At 41.6% G+C, this 15,383-nt stretch overlaps 1 protein-coding gene across 1 annotated transcript; it reads left to right on the top strand.

Annotated features, from left to right (window-relative positions):
- The first annotated feature begins 240 nt into the window (after positions 1-240).
- ARL13A (ADP ribosylation factor like GTPase 13A) lies at positions 241-14,316 on the top strand. Its single transcript, XM_045817479.1, is given in 8 exon segments — positions 241-262; positions 507-587; positions 590-756; positions 1,632-1,736; positions 2,269-2,288; positions 2,290-2,448; positions 3,073-3,164; positions 14,060-14,316. Coding segments are annotated over 8 exon segments (903 nt in total).
- The last annotated feature ends 1,067 nt before the right edge of the window (positions 14,317-15,383 follow it).

The following is a 15,383-nucleotide window of genomic DNA, read 5'->3' as shown; positions in this document are numbered from 1 at the left end:
GCATAATAATACACAGCCAACTGAACCATACCAGTCAGGGTCTAAACTGATATATTTTTAAAATAGACATTAACCAAGGAAAGGACAATGGAAGAAATGTTCTAACCTGCGGGAATACCATCTTGTGAAGGCCCAGGACACAAGAGAGCATGGCATTCTTGTGGAATGAGGGGAGTGTGAGCCAAGGAGCAGAGGGAGGAAGAAACAGGGTGTATACCAAGGACAGTGTGGAGACCAGACATGGTAGAGATTGGTCTTCCAGGTTAGAAGGCAAAGGAGTCTGTATTCTATCCTGGGAGCAGTGACCAATCACTGAAGATTACTGAATTAGGACAGGGTAGCTTGAGCAAAGTGTTGGTTTAGGAAGATGAATTTGTGAGTGGCAGGATGCCAGGATGTCTCAGTAGGTTCCTCAGGGCAGGCTCTAGTCAAAGTTTGTTTAACGAATTCATCTAACTATATTCCTCTGCTTTGTGGTTACTTCTCCTCTCTTCCCCTACACATAGTACTTCCTAGCAAGATAGACCCTTGCATGAAATCTAAACTGACTACAGTCCTGCTAGATGAATATGAAGTTTCCATCTATGACCTGGAGATATGAAAGGCCAAGAAATATGGCCCAACTACTATACACAGGCACATGGGCTTGTTTTTGTCCTGGATTCCAGCAACCTAAGACATATGCAGGAAGCGAAGACCACCTTAACAAGTCTGCTGTGTGATACAAGAGTGGCAGGGAAACCCATCCTACTGTAAGTCCCCAACTTTATGCTCAATTTCCCCTTTCCATTTTGTGCCTTCAGAAGACAAGTAAACAAAGGAAGAGTTGGCTGGTCCCTTTGTCTCATCTAGTTAGACCTCCTCTTTCCTTAAGCTAAATTAGAGGGGAGTGGCTCAGACCTCTGTGATCTGTTTTAAAGAGTAACTTTCTACCTTACACTGCCAAGGCTGAACATGTTACCTAATTGTGAAAAGGCAATGTTGAAGGCACAGGAAATGGAGATTAATATCTAGATATCTCCCACTCCCACCCCTTGACTATTCCTGAAGACTGACTTTCTGCATTTGATTCTCATTTCTGGATTCAGTCTTTGACCCAGAAATGGTGGCAGAAAACCACCCCTATTTTGCATAATTGATGCCAATGCTTTCCTCCCTTGGCAGACTACCCAAAAGTCATGTAACTAGCACTGAATCCAGGGTGATACTTCAGGTGGCCCATCAATCCTCACCCCCGACTCCATTTTTGCATTTTTGTTCCTCATTAGCACCCCCAACTCAAGCATGAACAGAATTTGGGAGAGGATATTAAAAACTCCAAATCTGTTAATATCTCAGTTAGCAATTTTAATTAAAGTGTGATGGCATAGTATAGAGAGAAAGTGAAAAATGCGGTCTGGAGATTATCTTGGATTCAAATAACTTGTGCCATCCTTTCCTCCATTGAGAGTTGGTTAGAAAAAATTCTGGCTCAACTCACTGTGTATGGATTTAAAGCTAGTTCTTGGATATGTAGCAGTTGTACCAGAATTGGTTCTCCCCTTCTTTCCCTTATTTTCTTGCCCTTGGCCCCTATTTCTGGTTTACTCTTCCTCTCTTCTTCCCACTATCTCTCCTGTACCGTGCTCTAGGATAGCAAACAGACAAACAAGAAGAATGCCCTCTTACTTTGTGATATTATTAAGTATCTATTTCTGGAAGGGATAGTGAATGAGAACAAGTCCATGTGCCAAGTAGTAAGTGTCAACCCTTCCCCTCCCTTGTCTTCTCAAGCCCAGTTTATGCATACTTTGTACCATTCCATGGTCAGTTCCATATGCTGGATCTCAGGCAAAACCTCTCCATGCCAAGCAACATCTACAGTGATGATTTCTGGCTCAACAGTGATAATCAATATCATACTCTTGTAACACTCTCACATCTGTTTTCTCACTAGGCATACAAAAGTTCTCTATAAAATTGGAAGCTTCAGTATCCTCATTTTATGGATGAGACTCAAAGACTCTAAGTGACTTGCCCAAGGTCACAAATCTGAGACATTACACCACAATCACTTTATTAAATTGCCTTTGCTTTTGTAGCTTTCATTTACCTTCTCAAGTGTGAATGTTGAGTGTCTCCTAGAAAGTCTTAGAGCCTCTCTAGATCTTATGTACACCTCTGCTCCTTGGCTGAGAGTGATATTGAATGTAGTCCCCAGTGGTCCCAGGTTTCTGAACTCCAGGTTTCTGGACTCCAGGTTTCTGGAGTCTTCTCTTTTTGTCACAGGAACACTGTTCAGCTATCAAAAAGAAGGAATGATCAGCCTATAATTGAAGGGTTGTACTGGCTGTTAGCATCCATTGACAGTAAACAAAAAGAGTTGTGTACTTGCCAACAGTCACTCCCCTCGAGTATCCCAACCTCCAAGAACACCACAGGCTTTGAGGAAAGATATGTATCAGACAGGTACTGAGATGCCTCTATTAGGTTGACTATTAGGAACAAATACAGGAGTCAGTCTTCAGTATAAGCAGTGAGTTCTGCGGGGTGCTTGGATTCTGTGGGGTTCTGAACAAGTCTCTTAAGGTCATTGGCTCAAATAGGGGTAGGCCAGTGACCATAAAAATTCCATCATTGATAGGTATACCCTCCCCCACTGGCACAACTTGAGTGATCATGTTAGTGGGAAGAGTTGCAGAAAGGTAAAGCTAACCTATCAACATTAGAGCTTCTCTAAAACAGGGTTTCTAATACCTGGTTTGCCATGTGGAGGAGAAAAGGAACATGAGCCCCTCAAGGAGGAACTTACAGGTCATATTCTCTGCATGACTGTCCTGGAGTCACCCCACATTCTATACTTACAGTTCTCTGATCCAATAATAAGGCAAGATGGGAGTAAAGGGGAATATGAAAAAGAAGAAAACAAGTGATCAAGGTTTTGAGGAGTAAAAGGCCTAAAGGTCCTCTTTCTCTATTGTCCTTTTCATTGTTCAAAAGTATATGTCAGGAATAGGGTAATAGCTACATTAAATTAAGGAACTTGAAGTGTGTGTATTTTCACTTTTGCTTTGTCCTTTCCATCTTCCCAAGATTCCTTGCCAGTATAGAAATGTCTGAAGAAAAAGAACAGCCTCTAGGACAACATTCAATGGAAGCTAGGCCCCTTAAAGCCAATCCTACAGGCAAATGGCTGTTTAAATGTTATTGCCCCAAGGGCCAGTCTCTAAACTCTTGGGCACCAAGTGACTTTTCCCCCCTTCATATTCTTTCAGCACAGAAAGAAGGCTTAAGATTAAAACCTAAAAATAATATATTAGTGACATTTGCTTTAGATAAACACATGGAAGAAGAAGAATATTCTAGGAAAAATGGAGCTTAAAACACTACGAGCTTCACTATCAGGATGCTGACTTTCAGCCCTCAGCAACTTATACTGATGATGATTATGATGACAATGATAATCTTTTTGAAGGTAATGCTGGAACTGGTTAGTCATAAAAGAAAAAATATATAGACCTTCTCTTATGATTTATAAAACAGTATTTCTATTTTGAGTCAGAAACTCTTTTCTCATACTATGATTGATAGCCAGGAGAAAGAGAAGTGGATGAAGGGCAGGCAGAGTACTTGGGGTCCCCCACCTGATAGTCCAGTATGATGGCTCAGCACTGGCTGGCACATGGTCTTTGTTTGCATGGGTATAGGGTTATCTTAAAAGTTATAATTTCCAGTGGTGGATGTACAAAATGATACCACCTTTATAGAGAGTAGTTTAGTTGTCTGTCTTCCTCCTGTTCTCTCTCTCGAGAGAGAGAGAGAAAGAGAACTTTAAAAAATGTGGAAATCCTATAAATCAATCATCTCATTTCTTGAACTATATCCAAAGATAATTATACAAGTACCTCCTCCCCCCAAAAGTATGCCTATGATTGTTCAGTCACAGCATGGTGTACAATAACTAAAAGTTGGAAACAAGCTAAATGTCTAACAGTGGGAAACGGCTAAATTAATTATGGTGCATCTACATAATGGAATACTATGCAGACATTAAGAGGACTATTGTTGACTTATATTTACTAACATGGACAATTTTCCACAACCCGATGTTTTGTTAGAGAAAATGGCAAGTCAGAATATAACATGTACAGCATGATATATACACATGTATAGAATATCTAGAGAAAACTAACTGAAACATTAGCAGTCATTTTCTCTAGGGGTGATATACTAGGTGAGAAGCAAAAGACCTAGGTGCCTTTCTTTGGATTTTTGTTTTATTGGAAATTTTCTTTTTATAATAAGCATATATGATTTTTCCCAATATAACAAAGGCATTAAAGAAAAAGCTGCGAGGACATGAAGGCCCATTGTTGTTAATGGCCTCTCCTTCTCAATGTTCCCTGGGACCTCAGTCACTGTGATGGTCAACTATCAATATTATAATGTCACCTCTGCTCTCCAAGGGATCTGGCCCTTAGGCGACCCCAGAGTCTTGGGTTGCTACATCTATATGGAGGGATCTGGACTTGGCCAGGAGCACCGAAGAGGAAAAAGGCACTGATCTGGGGATAAGGGGTGAAGATGAGAGTTGAGTGGAAGAAATCTAGTAGAAGAACAGAGGATGTGTTTTTTTAAATACCAGAAATTACCCCTAAATCTCTGTCCAAAATTACCCAAAAAAGAATGACTACCTGGGACATGGAGGAGATGATGCTGGAAGATTTCTATGAAGACATCTTTGAAACCTGTGGTTAGTATTGCTTAAATGAAGGGAAGAAGTGAGAGAACAAGAGTAAGAGAAAGTATGAGGCCAGGGGGTTCCTGGTGAGGTGCAGTCTACAGTCCCTTAGAAAGTGGACACCACCCTCTTGACCTGGAGTGGTCTGGGAAGGACAGGAAACCTGGGGCTTAGTTTCACTTGCAGTGACTGGCTGTTTTTCTTCTTCTTCTTCTTCTTCTTCTTTTTTTTTTTTTTACTTTTTAAACAGAGTACTAAAGATGAAAATGGAAGGACATCAAAAGAAACATGTAATATCTTTCCCTGAGTAAATGGGTTCATCTACAGAATCATAAGGAATACTTCTGTTTTTCAATTTCTATTTATTAATACCTCTACAGTCTCCTACAACTCTACCTATTTTAACACCATATTCCCAAGAACTCCCATTATTCCTGTACATCTGCATTCTAACCATCAAGTGAATCTTACACCTACACAGAGGCTCAAGGAAAGTTAAGTATCATCCATTTGAGAATGAAGACAACCTTGGCAAAGAATAGAGACTGTATATCTTTGCACCCAGATGCTCCCAAGAAAGCCTGTGAACAGCATGTCCAGGCTGACCAACTGAAATTGAGCCTTAGAAGTGCAGGGCCAGTTTAGAATTACATTTTTCTCCTACAGCTTTTGGGTATAATGGGACTGGCAAAAATAAATAAAACTGTCCTGCTGAGGAGTATGGTCTGCTAATCATTTTCAGTCATACCTCAAAAAACAACTCAGTTTTAAATTCCCAGCCACTGTTGGTGAAGCCTGGCAACAATTACTTTCCTGTCCCTATAAGTACAGCAATTGTTGCCTCCCTAACTCTTTGATCAGGTATGCAAAAACTGTACAAACTTGACCGCATTCAACCCTCCATCCCAACAAGGGTTGTGGTAGTAGAGGTAATCATTTATTCTTACAATGATTATTTTCACCATCAGTATCACAACCATCATTTATTGAATGGCTTCTAGATGTCAGGCACAGTTCTAAGTGCTTCACATTCCTTATCATATTCACCACAATCCTTGGGAGTAGGCACTATACCTACCCTCCTTTTACAGATAAAGGCAGAGAAGTTAAATAATTTGCTCAAGGTCCCAGAGCCTGTAAGAAGCATAGTAAGAAACTAAACCCAGATCTGACTTTAGACCTGCTTTAGGCCAGAAAGATCTGTTTATGCTTTTCTCAAACTCCAGAAAGAGAAAGCTATATCCAAGAAAAATGCTGAAGCTTAGTCATGCCCATGTCAGGAAAACTATGTTAATAGCAATAAGTACACCAATAGTAATAGTAGACACAGTTGACTGAGCACTTCCATTTTGCCAAGTGCTAAGCTAACTGCTTTACATCCATTATTGCCTTTTATCTTCACAAGCCTGGAAGGTTAATTATTACCATCTTCTTACAGAGGCAGAAACTGACATTCAGAGAGGTCAAAACATTTGTTCCAGGGTACCCAGTAGGAAGCAACAGAACTGTTTTTCAAACTAAGGTACAACTCTATAACTCATGTTTTTAACTCCTACTCTATAGTCTCACCAGACAGTATAAACCCATTAGTTCATAACTGTTTCTGAGAGACAAAAACTTTGCACAGAAAGGTCAGTCTTATAACCCCATCTGGAGGATCTGACACTAAGACTGTGTCATTTCCCATTACACATTGCACATTGCAATATGGCCTCATCTCCAAGGGAACCACCCCAGGTACCTTGTGGGTCTGACAGGATTTTGGCTGACACTCAGCTTATTAGTCATAGAGCTGGAAGGAATGTTATAGAGCCTCTAGTCCAAACCAGTTGTTAAACAGATTAGGAACTTGGGGTACAGAGAGATTAAGTGACTTGCCCATGTCTTTACAGCTGATCACTGACAGAGCTGCTCCTAAAATCCAGATCTTCTGTGTGCCTGAGCCAGGACTCTCTCTTCCCTGTCCAAATACAGTCACACATTGCTTAATGATGGGGATACGTTCTGAGAAATGCATGGTTAGGCAATTTGTCATTTTGAAAACATCATAGAGTGTACTCACACAAACCTAGATGGTATAGCCTGCCATATATCTATCACGAAGCCTATTGTTCCTAGGCTACAAATCTGTATAGCATGTTACTGTACTGAATATTGTAAGCAGTTATAACATAGTGGTATGTACTTGTGTACCTAAACATAGCTAAATATAGAAAAGGTACAGTAAAAATATAATATAAAACATAAAGTGTGTGTGCACACATGCACACATTGTGGAGGGTTAGGGGAGGGCTGTGGAGGAAGGCACTGTCTGAGGGAGAAGAGACATCAAAAGGAGTGAGGGAAGGGAGAGAGGGAAGAAAGAGAAGGGGAGAGAAAGGGAGAGCAGATATCAAAATAGACCCAAATAGCTAAAGCCTGAGACAAGAAATAATAAAAGAGGGGGAAGAGAGGTGAGGGAAAACAGAGGCTTGGGCAGGTGGTTGAGCTTCCAGACTCCCTTTCTCCCCTTGGCCAACTCCAGGCCTCAATATGGGCAAGAACACAGTGGGTGGAAAGCATGCTGAGCCTCTTCATCTATTTAAACCACCCAAAACTACCAGTAAATTCAACATCTTAGTAGTGTCCAGCCTTTTCTTTCAATATCACAAACAAACTTTTGCTTATAATCCATTATAATCTTATGGGACCACTATCGTATATGCAGTCCATAATTGATCAAATGTTGTTATGTGACACAAGATCGATGTCTTCTCTGGGTCTTCTCTCATCATGCTTCACACATCTAGATTCCTCCAATGTTCCCAATAAATATCACGGACACCAAAGATACAGCAAATATCTACTAAAGAAGAGTTTTATCAGGCAGGAGACTGTAGTAAAACAAACCAAGGTTCTCAAGAAAATTGGTTCATCCACATTTCTTTACGGCATGTGTGTTTATGAGGCAGGCGTACTTTCTCAGCTCAGAGAAGAGAGGAAGTAAAACTAAAAGGGGGTGGGAGTGCCACCTATAAATGTGGGCAGGGTGAATTTAGATTGGCATCTCTGACAAAATTGAATTTCAGTATATTAACACATTTCCCTTTATACAATGTGTATGTTCCTGGGTGTTAACCAAATTTTTCTACATAGAATCCATCAATCACAAGTAGTTGTTTAAAGAATATCCCCCAAATACAGCCAGCACACTCTTAAATTATTTTTGAGTGAATCTTAATTTTGTTAATGTAAGCAGTTACTGTACTTTCCAATCCCCCTTATCAAGCTACCGGACCTGACAATTTCTCTCAGTGAAGACAGAATGAGTGTGTTGTGAGGATCAAAGGGGACAATCTATATAACAACAATAAGCATAGTGCCTGGCACATAATAAGTAGCTCATTAAATGTTAGTTACTGTTATGATTATGGGAGATTACCTCTTTCCTGGGAGAGGTATTCTCTTTTCTGTAAAGAACAACCCAAAGAGAGACATTTTAGATTCTAAGGTACATAGAGAATCTAGGGTAACTATAATGATTTCCAGTGGCTCCCATCCATGTACTTGAGAATCATGAATCTACCAAATAGGTCTTACAAATCTGTCTCGGTGTGGCAGCTCTGGGACCAAGATTAACAATAGTTTTTTTGAGCCTAGATGGTAAAATTTTCTTTCAGGTAAGTGGTTGGATTGGAGTTTCTCTGCTTTCATTTTCAAGGTCTTGGCCTCCCTCCTTCAGGACTTTTAGAACCTAACTCCTGTAAGAGTCCCAGATTCCCCTGGGTACCTGTTTATTTTGTCTTGCAAGATAGGCCTGGGCTTTCTGACTGGAGAATTCAGTACGTATAGACAGAGGGAGGCTCTCTGCTTTGAATGGTTTTCAACTCCTGAAATCTGGTCACCACTCTTCATTCACATATTGTTTCTACCTACCCTGAAGTAGCAGGGTAGTATCCACTGTGATCTTTAGGACACAGGTCATATGGTTAGTATATAGTAAATGGTAAGGAAGAACTGTAATAATTTAGGGTTGGAGCATGGAAACCAGCAGTAGCTAACCTAGCTATAAATCCCCTAGAGATTTGAGTGTTTGGTGCTTTTTGTTTTGAATATCACTCTTTCCTCTCAGTATCCTATTAGAATCATTAGTATTCAAGGCAGTTGCTACTGGTAAGACTTAACCAAATGCACTGAACACATTACCACTTTCCTAAGGAGAATCGTGCCACCTAGCTTTCTTTTTATTTTTTTAATCTCAGAAATTTTTATTTAACTCAAATACAGAAGCTGGGTTATTTTTGCAATGAATATTCTGGAGCAAATACACTTTTTAAAAAGTATTTTTTATTGATTATGCTACTACAGTTTTCCCAATTTTTCCCCATTTACCCCCCTCCGCCCTGCCCCACCAAGCCTCCACCATTCCCCGCCTTAGTTCATGACCATGGTTTGTACATAAAAGTTCTTTGAGTCCTGTTTCCTGTACCATTTTTTATCTCTCCCAATCTATTTTATGCCTAATAATTATGCTTCTTCTTCCCTGCACCTTTTGCCCCCTATTCCTTTCTTCCCCCTCCCCTCTGAAATCCCTCCGTGTGATGTCCATTTCTCTGATTCTGTTCCTGTTCTGGTTGTTTGCTTAGCTTTTGCTTTTGATGTTTTTCTTTTCTTTTAGGTTCATTTGTTGATAGTTGTGAGTTTCTTGTCATTTTACTATTCATATGTTTTATCTTCTTTTTTTAGATAAGTCCCTTTAACATTTCATATAATAAGGGCTTGGTGATGATGAACTCCTTTAACTTGACCTTATCTGAGAACCACTTTATGTGCCTTCCATTCTAAATGATAGCTTTGCTGGATACAGCAATCTTGCATGTAGGTCCTTGCCTTTCATGACTTCAAATACTTCTTTCCAGCCCCTCCGTGCCTGCAGGGTTTCTTTTGAGAAATCAGCTGATAGTCTTATGGGCACCCCTTTGTAGGTAACTCTCTCCTTTCTTCTTGCTTCTTTTAGGATTCTCTCTTTATATTTAATCTTGGATAACTTAATTATGGTGTGCCTTGGTGTGTTCCTCCTTGGGTGCAACTTCTTTGGAACTCTCTGGGCTTCCTGGGATTCCTGAAAGATTATTTCCTTTGCCAGGTTGGGGAAGTTTTCCTTCATTATTTGTTCAAATAAGTTTTCAATTTCTTGCTGTTTTTCTTCTCCTTCTGGCACCCCCATAATTCAGATATTGGAACGTTTCTGGTTGTCCCAGAGGTTTATAAGAGTCTCTTCACTTTCTTGAATTCTTGTTTCTTCATTTTGATCTGGATGGATGTTTATTTTTTCCTTTTGTTCCAAATTGTTGCTTTGAGTCCTGGTTTTCTTTCCTCTCACTGTTGGTTCCCTGAATATTTTGCTTTATTTCACTTTGGATATCCTTCATTTGTTTTTTTCATTTTTCGACTGAACTCAATCAGTTCTATGAGCATTTTGATTACCAGCGCTTTGAACTCTCAACAGATAGGTTGGCTATCTCCTCATCTCTTAGTTCTCTTACTGAGGTTGTGCTCTGTTCTTTCATTTGGGCCCTATTTCCTTGTATTGGCATACCTGATAAGTTGTAAGGGGGCAGGGCCTTAGGTATTCACCTGGGCAGGGCAACCCTCTTTGCTGTGCTGCAGCGCTGTCTGTGGGAGAGGGGCCAGAGAGGGGACAGTGCAGCTCACCTGCTCATCTCTAGCATACTTTCCAATGGATTCTCGCATGATATTGGGAGTTTCTCCCACCATGGAAACTGCCATAGGCATAGTCAGCTCTGAGTCTCAGTTTTACCTTCAGTCAGCCCCACCCCCGCAGCCCGCTACCTTGCTGCTGTTTTTCTGAGTCAGCCCTATCTGAGTTGGCCTGCACAGTCCACTGCCTTAGGGTTCTGATTGTTCTGGTTAATTATTCTTTAATTCCTTGGTTGTCGGATTTTCATGCAGTTTGATTTTTCTGGTGCTTTTGGCTGTTTATTGATTTTAGATTTGTTGTTATCCTCCTTTTCACTGTGTGAGGAAGCAAAGGGTTTCTACTTATGCATCCATCTTGGCCAGAACTCCCCCAACTAGCATTCTTAACTATAAAATGCCATTGGCATAGTATCCAAAGCAATCTATAGATTCAATGCAATTCCTATTAAAATACCAATGGCATGTTTTACAAATCTAGAATAAATATTTCAAAAATTTATATGGAACTAAAAATGACCCCGAATAGCCTCAGCCATCTTGAGAAAAAAAAAAAACAAAGCCAGAGGGATCAGAATACTTGATATCAAACTATACTATAAAGCCACTATATCAAAACAGTCTGGTACTGGCATAAGAATAGACACATAGATCGATGCAACAGAATAGAGAACCCAGAAATAAATCCATGTCTCTATGGTCAATTAATATTTGACAAAGGGGAAATAAGCATACAATGAAGTAAAAATAGCCTCTTCAATAAATAAATGGTGTAGGGAGAACTGGAGTGGTACATGTAAATAAATGAAACTAGACCACCAACTTACACCATACACTAGAATAAGCTCAAAATGGATAGAAGAGTTAAATATAAGTCTTGATACCATAAAAGTCCTTGTGGAAAACAGGCAGTAAAATTTCAGATATCTAATGTAGCGATATTTTTGCCAATACATCCCCTAAAGCAAGGGACATAAAGGAAAAAAATAAACAAATGGGTCTACATCAAATTAAAAAGCTCCTGCATGACCAAAGAAATCATAATCAAAATGAAAAGGAACCCAACTGTATGGGAAAACATATTTGCCAATGACACATTGGAGAAAGATTTAATCTCTAAAATGTATAAAGAACTCATATGACTCAACACCAGAAAGGCAAACAATCCAATTAAAAAATGGGCAAAGAACCTGAACAGACACTTCTCCAAGAGGACATACAGATGGCCCATAGACAGATGAAAAGATGCTCAATATCAGTAGCCATCAGAAAGGTGCAAATTAAAACCACAATGAGATATCACCTCACACTTGTCAGAATGGTTATCATTAATAATTCAACAAAGAACAAATGATGGTGAGGATGTGGATAAAAGGCAACCCTAATACACTGTTGGTAGGGATGCAGACTGGTGCAGCCACTGTGAAAAACTCTATGGAATTTCCTCAAAAAATTGAAAATGGAACTGCCTTTTGACCAAGCAATTCTGTAATGGTAGGAATTCACCCCTAGAAATGGGGAAGGGTGGAGAAACACCAAACATGGTACATGTGTGCCCTGGGAAACCAAGATGACATATGCATGGGACAAAAACAAAAACAAAAACAAAAAAAGGTGCACAATGCTGGTGCCAAAAACCAGGAAGATAATTGGTTTGGAGGGACATACCCTCCCATCTGCTTCCTTCAGGTGGGGATTCCAGGGCAGGCTTTAAAAGGAGAGTGCATGGAAGTCCTGGCCTGGTGGCTCAGTTGGTTGGAGTACTGTCCTCAAAAGGAGAGTGTGTTGAAATATTGATCTCTTGGATTCTCTCCTTCTGGACCCACAAGGGCTGGAGTTCCTGGGTTCTGGACTTTGGACACTGGGTGGCCTGGGAGTGCCTCCCAGAGCCCCCTCCTGAGAGCTCCAGGGCAGGCATGGAGCACAGTGAGCTCTAGAAAGAGGGGAAGGGAGGAGGCTAGGGTGGTAGGATCAGGGAGGCAAAGCCCAACAAGCCCTGCCTCTCTCCCTCAGGTAGCAAGTCACACTGGCTGCTGCCTGCCTGTGGCCAATGCCTGTGCAGGCCAGTTGGCTGTAGCCCCAGTATGGCCAGGGAGGGTCAAGCCTGTGCACTTTGGGCCTGACTAGGAGTACAGCTGGTGCTAAAAAGGGGGAAGCAGCATGGGGAAAGGAGATTAGGGCCAGCAGTTCTCAAGAGATGGCATGGCTGAGCAACAAGCCCTCCACCCCTCCCCTGGATGCAAAGCCATGGGAAACCACTGTGCCAGCTACCTGTCAGCAGCCCGTTCACTCCTCTGGTAGTGGGGACAGAGGTGGACATCAGGTAATCATACACATACACACACAAATTCCATTTTCCTTTCCACCAGACTTGGTCTCTAGTTATTCCTGTGGCCAGCAGGCAGTAGGACCCCACTGGTTGTTTGGATACAGTAGTGGTGCCCAACATGGGGCCCTAGCTGCTAGTGGCAGGTCGACTCCCCCAGGGAGTAGAACTGTGGGGCCTCCCTGCTGCTGGGGGTTCCTCAGCACACTCACTTGGGTCATCGGCTGCTTGAACACACCTGGAAGGTGGAAAGGAAATGGGTCTGGGAAGGGAGTAGACTCTGGAAACAAGGAAGGATCACCTGAATTTCAGGGTTGTGAACCAGATTCTGGATGAAAACTGGCCCTTTTAGGGGAGGCCATTGCTTGAGTTCACTGATTGTGAGATTAGTTGACAGAAAAACTTGCATTGTGAGCATTTGTTATAAAATGGAGTCGTGGGTGCCAGTTTTCTCTGTATGTTCCCACGTTGCCTGGCTTTTTTTGGACATAGGGTTGGGACTGATATATCTGGGCCAGCAGGGGCCATTCTGGGTTGGTTCCTTGTGGGGAGCCCACTGGGTAGAATTTTACTGAACTGGGGTACCTATGGCCATTATCCATTGTCCAAGGAAGTATTGGTTTATTACTGCAATACTGTGTGACCTACATATGTTTTTGTTCATGGGGAAAGGTGGCCCATGGGTGGTTCCCTATATTACTATACCACTATGCAATTGGAACAGTATTGCCAACAGTTATATAATGGGAAGAAATCCATTATGTCAAGGCATTTATGTTGTTGCATAATAGGATTTCACCAGAGACAGAAGTCCACTTAATTGTGCAGAGAAGGCAAGGGACCTTGAAACTTCTTCCTGACAGTACACAAGAAGAAAAGGAGAATGAGGAAATGGGTCTTATTAATGCCCTGAACTCAAAGGATACATAGTTCATAGCAGGAGGACCCCTACCAAAAGCTATCTCTGAATTAGAGCCCAAACGGGCAATCACTCCACACTTGTATGACTAAGGATGGGTCTCCACCTCAAAGACCCATCAGGGCACCCAATTTGACCAGGGAGCCTCCCTATCCAGAGCAAGGTAGTTTCCTTTGAGGCAGTACCCAACAGGCAGAGTAAATCAGGAAGGTCAGCCCACTGGCTACTATTGGGTCCAAACTCCATTCTCCACTCAGACTTACTGAATTGGAAGAATTCCAACCCCTCATATAGGGATGGTCCTCAGAGAACTGCAGATCTTATCATCATGTCCATTTTTGCCAATCACCATCCAATATGGGCATATGTACGGGCTCTCCTCAATATTTGTTAACAGTGGATAAGAGATCGCTGGTTATAAATAAGGCTAATGAAGAGGTACAACATCTCCACCAAGAGAATCCCAATGGGACTCGCAACCTAGCTGGGACAATTCCCTTGACAGAGCCTGACCAGAACCAAATGGTGGGGTCTAGCCTTCCTGGAACATTACAGAAAATGCATACTGGAAGGCCTTATGAAAGAAGTGCCCAAACACAAGAGACTAAATCTGATACAGATCCTTCAGCAAAAGCCAGATGGGGACCCTTCTGAATTTTAATAGGATCTAGCAGGCCTATAGAAAGCACTCTGATGCTGCTCTGCAGGTACCAGAGAATGTGTGGATGGTAAACATTAATTTCATTGGGCAAAGTACCCCAGCTATCAGAAAGAAACTCCAGTGTATAGATTGGACATTGGGAATGAATACTTCTCAGCTGGTAGACATGGCCTTTAAAGTATATAATGCCCAGGAGGCAAGGAAGACAAAGCAGGCCATGGTATCCTTAGAAAGAGGGCAGCAAGACTAGAGGAAGACAAGGGACCCTAAAGAGAAAAAGAGAGGCCCAGTAGGTGCCAATGTGCCTATTGAAAGGAGGTGGGCCATTGGAAAAAGGGGTGCCCAAAATTCAAAAGGGAAAGTAGGGATGGAAACCTTCACCTGCAAATGCTAAAAATGGGAGGGGAGTCTGATGACAAATGCCAGGGGCCCTCTTGGACATCTCCTGATCTACTACTATTTTCTCACAGGAGCCCCAAGTACAGTTGATGGTGGGGAACAAGCCAATTGATTTCCTTGTAGATATGGGAACTACATACTCAGTACTGAACACTAGAGTAACCAAGGACAGTCCAGATACAGTAACAGTTACCGGAGTGTCCAGACAATCAAAAAAACAGGCATTCCTTCAACCCCTAGAATGCCAACTTGGGGATCAAAAGATCACACATGATTTTCTCTACATGCCAGACTGCCCTATTCTATTGCTGGGCCAATATTTACCTTGAAAATTGCATGTCCAAGTAACTTTTTTTCCTGAAAAGCATCAACTATGTATACAGGTCCCACTGGAACACTCTCTCCAGCTCCAGACACTCCTGACTTGCCCAGAAAGTCCTGGAGGTGAACCTGTTACAGAACAACAAGGTGGGGCCTAGGCAATATACTATTAACTAAAAGGAAGCCCCAGGTTCGTTATGTCTGCTGCCTATAGGAAAGATGTCTCTCAATGCCAGAGATTCATGAAAAGGAAAGGAAATGTTTATTTAATGCTATACAGACTTAAAGTAGTGACGTAATGTCTTCATCAAAATCCCAAAGTCCCTTAAAACACCCATAA

Source organism: Phyllostomus hastatus, unplaced genomic scaffold (assembly GCF_019186645.2).
Source record: "Phyllostomus hastatus isolate PE091 unplaced genomic scaffold, TTU_PhHast_1.1 phas_scaffold_28, whole genome shotgun sequence".
In the NCBI taxonomy this organism is placed as follows: domain Eukaryota; kingdom Metazoa; phylum Chordata; class Mammalia; order Chiroptera; family Phyllostomidae; genus Phyllostomus; species Phyllostomus hastatus.
This window is presented reverse-complemented; position numbering and strand designations above follow the sequence as displayed.